We start from the raw sequence: 5,191 nt of genomic DNA, 5'->3' as shown, positions 1-5,191 counted from the left end.
AAAAAAAATTCGTCGGCCTGGTTTTTTTATTTTCGTCGGCTAAAGCCTTTCTTCTGGTAGTGCACAGAACTTTAACCCTCTTTGGTTTGCCAAAACCAAAATGCCTTTCATTTAATAAACCAAGAGGTTAGTTCTTAACAAATATAAAGTAAGATGATCAAACTTGATGGCAACCAGTACCTACTGTAAAAACTCCAATAAATTCAAGACCCTAGATTAAATCCATATGCTGCAAAAGCAACAGATCTTGGATACTTGTTCATGATCTCAGAAATTCATGGTCTTTATAATGCTAAAATTACCATTCATCAGTCATCAGATCCCTAATTAAATTGAACACCTTATTAACAAATAAAAACCTATATCACTGTAAAGATTGAAAAAAGAAACACAAAAATGAAGACTTTAAGAAGCATATCAGAGAAAAAATAACAGGCTTTTATCCAAAGAGTGATTCTTCAGGTATGTGAGGAAAAATAAAACATGAGCATATAATAGGATAGAGAGAGTAGAGATACCTCGTATAGTAGAGGTCGAAGCTTCTGACTACAGCTTGAGCTCTGATGAATAAGAAAGACAGAGCCAAGGAGTGAGTGCAGCACTGTGACACCTTAATTTCTTTGATATAAGAGAGTCAAGTGTACTAGATACCTAAACAGTTAAGTGTAGCCAGTAGCTAAAAGTAACAAGTAAAAGTAAACACTGGTTCTGTGTTATTTAATACTATTCAGGAGTCTTATTTGGTGCGCGCCACATAGCAGGGCCTAAATATGTGAATTCGAAAAATCAAACTTGAATGGCTTTCTAATGGGCAAAAATTTCTTTCTTGTCTGCTACAATGTTCCCTTAAGCACGAACACTCCTGTTAAGACTGACCAAACGGGCTGATGTATCCATCTGAGTTCCCCTTCCAGATGAAGTAGACTGATAGCCAGTCCTCCCTTGATGCGCACTACCTTGATGCCGTGTATATTGTCCCATTCCTCGGAACTGACCTGTGCCTGTGCGGTCCCTAGGATATCCCCCTCCAGCAGAATGACCATATGTCAATGATCTGTAACCTGTACGTCCAGTGGCACCACCTTGTCTTCCTTGAGTAAAAGATAAGTTTTCTTGCCACCTGCCACTCATTGTAGTACTTCCAGCACCATAGTCATGGCTGTCTCTACGCCTTGGAGGCAAATCTAACCCTCCACCACCTATTTTCAACTCTGTTGCCCTTTCATTGCTTTCTGCAAGGATTGACAGCTTATCAGTGAACTGGAAAGCTAAAGCCTGCAACCTAGTGTGTTCATTGTCATGGAAGACAATGCAACGTGTCGGTTGGTCCCAACTAGCATGGAGCTCATCGTTGATCATCATCTTGCTAACAAGGCCATGAGCCTGTGCCTCTAAGAGATCAAACATCTTGGTGAGTTGTTCCATGCTTAACGTCTTATAAGACCGGGAATAAGTCAAAAGGTAGGTCCTCAGACCCTTCTCTTTGATCTTAGCCTTGAGCATCTCAAGAACAGTCTCCCGATTCCTGAAGAGTTTCCAGACATGAAGGGAATTGATAACATCAATGGCCTTTTGAAAGTCACCCTTGCGGAGGGCCTTGGTTGCTGCCATTACATGGTCCCTCACATTTTCAGGGGGACCTGTGAAAGTTTGCTTCTCATTCATTTCAAGCAACCGTCTGAATGTCCTACTGATCACTCTGCGCCTTGTATCATGGATGTTTGCTGCCATGTTAGGAACTTCCAGCAGCATGGCACATACCAAATGCACTGCCTCAAGGAGCTCAGGGTTTATGTGCATATGGAAGGGCATCTGTCGTCTTCTCTCCAGCCTTTCCTGAGAGTAAGGGCGACAGAGGATGACAAAATCAGTTCTACAGAATAAAGGGTTGATAGCAAACTAATTTGAGAGCATGCTGTTATTCTACATTTACACAAAAAGGGGGAAAAAAAAAAATAGTAGTCTGCATAATGAAATATAATTTCGGATGTCTTGGACTCCCGTTATATACAACAAGCTGACAAATTATGATCTATCTTCATTTTCATCTGCCAGAATTTCTCTCAGATTACCTATTACACCAATTTTCATGTCAAATCTTATTATTTAGTTACAGAAATAGATGCCAATTGAGCCAAATGGCAAATTGACAGATAGCAGATCCTAACATATGCAGACAAACTAATTGTGGTAGATTGACCCCCTCCTAAAGGCAACACTTCTATCGTCTTAGATCATATGATACCCCAAACTTCTCAGAAAACCTGCAGGACAGCAAAATGATAATTCATGGAACTTGATAACAGAGTTTGTGACCCAATGAATATTACATCAGCAAACTTAAAATAGCACGAACATAGGGAAAATAGTGGACAGGGGTGGAAAAATTTAGAACTTGCTCCAGCCTGAAAACATCCATCAAATTACCGATTAATTGACTTATAAGGTGATAACATATCAGGAGATTAATGAGTGTGAGCAAAACAAAAGTAATAATTCTTATGAATAATGTAATAATGTTAGATTTTTTAAAACAACCGTCAATTCCTTTGGACAAGCAGATATATATTGTTGTTAGGTAAATTCATCCTAAAAGATTGGATAATATTTTTGTGCTGTCATAGCATTGTTGTTACATAGCAGCTAGTTGCATATATACTCCAAGATTATTTATTAGAAATCTGCACGAACAATCATTGTGGATAGTAACTTCAGATTCTATAGAAAGTAGCAGCCCGCATGCAGATAAAAGAGAGAATAGCTGTACAGTAAAATACTGCACCTGTTCTGGAGTCTTCTCATGATATCTACTCTGGGAGACACCTTGTGCAAGCAACTCCTTCACTCGTCCACCTGAATAGAGTTCAGAAAGGCAGCTATGTCCTTCAGTGATTAGTCCATTTCGAAATGCACAGACACCAAGTTGTGCCATGGCCCTATTAAAAAGTATTTGGGTTGAAATGTCCATGTGCTGAATACTATCTTGCAGGTGACTCATTAGCAGCAGGTCACGAGCAGTAGGAAACTTGTCCAGAAGAGCATGATGGTAAATGTCACAAAGCATTGCGCGAGCTTTAGTGCGATCATCTCCATACTTGTATATGAGAGAAACCAGAAAATCCATCAAGGCCCTACTACTCTCCAGAAAAGTTGGTTTCCGAGGTACAAGCTCAGGGGTCACCACAAACGTAGCTGGACCCCGATTTTCCTCCACTGCTACAGGCTCCTGGCCTTCAACTTCATCACCACCTTCTATCTGCTCAGCCAGTTTTCTCATAGCATCGTAAACTTCTTGAGGCTTATAATAAATGTGTTCTACCCGCCTCAGGGCAACTTTTGCAGCAGCTTTGAAATCTCCAACTTTTTCTAGATATTCTTGAACATTTTGAGCAAGAGCCACAAACAAAGGCTCATCACGAAGTCTTTGAATGTATTCACGGGTATGAGGGTCAATGCACTGCAAGCTCTTGAAGAACTCGGTATCTATCCTTTCTACAAAGGCCATTAAGTTTCCCCAGACCCTGATTGTCCCATTGTAATCAGCTCCCTTCTGGGATTCATTCTCATCAGGCTCCACCTTGTCATCCACAGAAATGTTTGGATATTGGACCAGAATATCAAGTATAATGAGCATATTCTGCACACATTTTTTCCACACATGTATAGGCATGTGCCCACTTAGACCAGGGTTGACATCAAACTGAGCAGAAACAAGACTGAAAAGAATCTCAAGCTTCTGTGCATGGGTCTTAGCAACCTTTGTCAAGAAGGTAAGCTGTTCAACTTGCTCAAATCTTCCGGTTCCCTTCCTTCCCCGAGCAGCCACAACCTCTTTGAATTTCTTGTTAATTGTATCCCATGTGATCTCACGGGGGTCCTTCAGGAACTGCTTATCCATGAGCTTGTCCTTCTTACTCATTTTCTTTTCCCAACCATCCTTGGAATCATCTTCTTCCTCTCCGTCATCCGACGCTGCAATATCTGTAGGATCCTCAATTTCAGAATCTTCTTCCTCATCTTCCTCCTGCTCATCTTCTTCATCCTCTTCACTCTGCTCCGGATTCTCCTTGTACTTGGTGATCAAGTCTTCATACTGCTTATTGTTCTTCTTCAGTTTCTGCTTCATTGAGTTCAAGGCCTTGGCATTACTGCTACTCATCTTCTTCTTAGCATCCTTTTTTGTTAGAGCCTGGCTCAAAAAATCCTCCAACAAAACAAGTGCTTTAATGTATAGAGTTGGTACTTTTTCGGACTCAGTGATCCGCATGAACTTCTCAAGCTGCTTATTGATCTTGTCAAAGCAGTCCAGCAAGCTGACCCAATCATTTATGTTCTTTGCATTCTTCATCCTGTCGACAGTGGCATTCATCTCATTGAAACGCTTGTCCTTCACTGATCTAACCACACGCTTTTGGTCATCCGAATCATCACTATCGCTATCATATGAGTGCTTCAGGTACTTGTTGTCCGCTATTTTGGTGCTAGGCTCACCTCCTCCGGTTTCAATTTCCTCACCATAATCACTCTCCTCATCCTCCGAATCGCTCTCACGCTACAATATATACAAACCAAATATCATCTGAAATGAATTTACATAATAGTCACTAAAATCATCAACAAAAAGTTTATCCTACACTATTATTACCTGAGTCCAGAATTTCATTGCCATTGTCTTAGAAACCGAAACAGGTCAAGTAAAAAAGACAATTACTGGATGATAGTATATTTTCCTGTTCATAACAAGAAACACCGATTCAAATTCAATAAATGAGGTAGATATCTCACATTAAACATAGAGAAACCAAGAAAAGAGGAGGGATTACCTGACTTTGGCTTAAAAATTTCTTCTCCAGGATGATCTGAAATTTAGTGTAAATAAACAAAGGGCCTAAACAAAATGGTTAACGCGAAATGTAAATTTGAAGATTTTGAAATGCATGTGACAACAGATTAAATGATAAACGAGATATGAGCGAGATGGGAGTTACAGTGTGGAGGAGGGCTTTACCAGGAGATAGGGAAAAAATGGAGAGGGAATAATAGTGGGATTATATATAATAGGGGAATTGAGATGCAGTCTACAGATCGCAGAGGTTTCGCAATTTCCTTCGTCGGTTGGTTGCTTACTTGCTTCGTACAGTTCGTTGAGACAAACAAGGGACTTTTGGGTGGAGAGTTGCATCTTGCATGC

General features: G+C 40.3%; 1 protein-coding gene across 1 annotated transcript in view; it reads right to left on the bottom strand.

The window, feature by feature from the left end:
- Window positions 1-846: 846 nt before the first annotated feature.
- LOC101298439 (eukaryotic translation initiation factor 3 subunit C-like) overlaps window positions 847-5,191 on the bottom strand; it is a 5,221-nt gene continuing 876 nt past the window's right edge. The window contains exons 2-5 of the mRNA XM_004303336.1: window positions 4,824-4,859; window positions 4,646-4,730; window positions 2,783-4,552; window positions 847-1,836 (exon numbers count right to left, since the gene is read on the bottom strand). Coding sequence (XP_004303384.1) covers window positions 847-1,836; window positions 2,783-4,552; window positions 4,646-4,669 — 2,784 coding nt within the window. The 5' untranslated portion in view covers window positions 4,670-4,730; window positions 4,824-4,859. The remainder of the gene's footprint in view (window positions 1,837-2,782; window positions 4,553-4,645; window positions 4,731-4,823; window positions 4,860-5,191) is intronic.

Source organism: Fragaria vesca, linkage group LG6 (assembly GCF_000184155.1).
Source record: "Fragaria vesca subsp. vesca linkage group LG6, FraVesHawaii_1.0, whole genome shotgun sequence".
Classification (NCBI taxonomy): domain Eukaryota; kingdom Viridiplantae; phylum Streptophyta; class Magnoliopsida; order Rosales; family Rosaceae; genus Fragaria; species Fragaria vesca.
The sequence above is the reverse complement of the archived record's forward strand: the minus strand, read 5'-3'. Positions and strand labels throughout refer to the sequence as shown.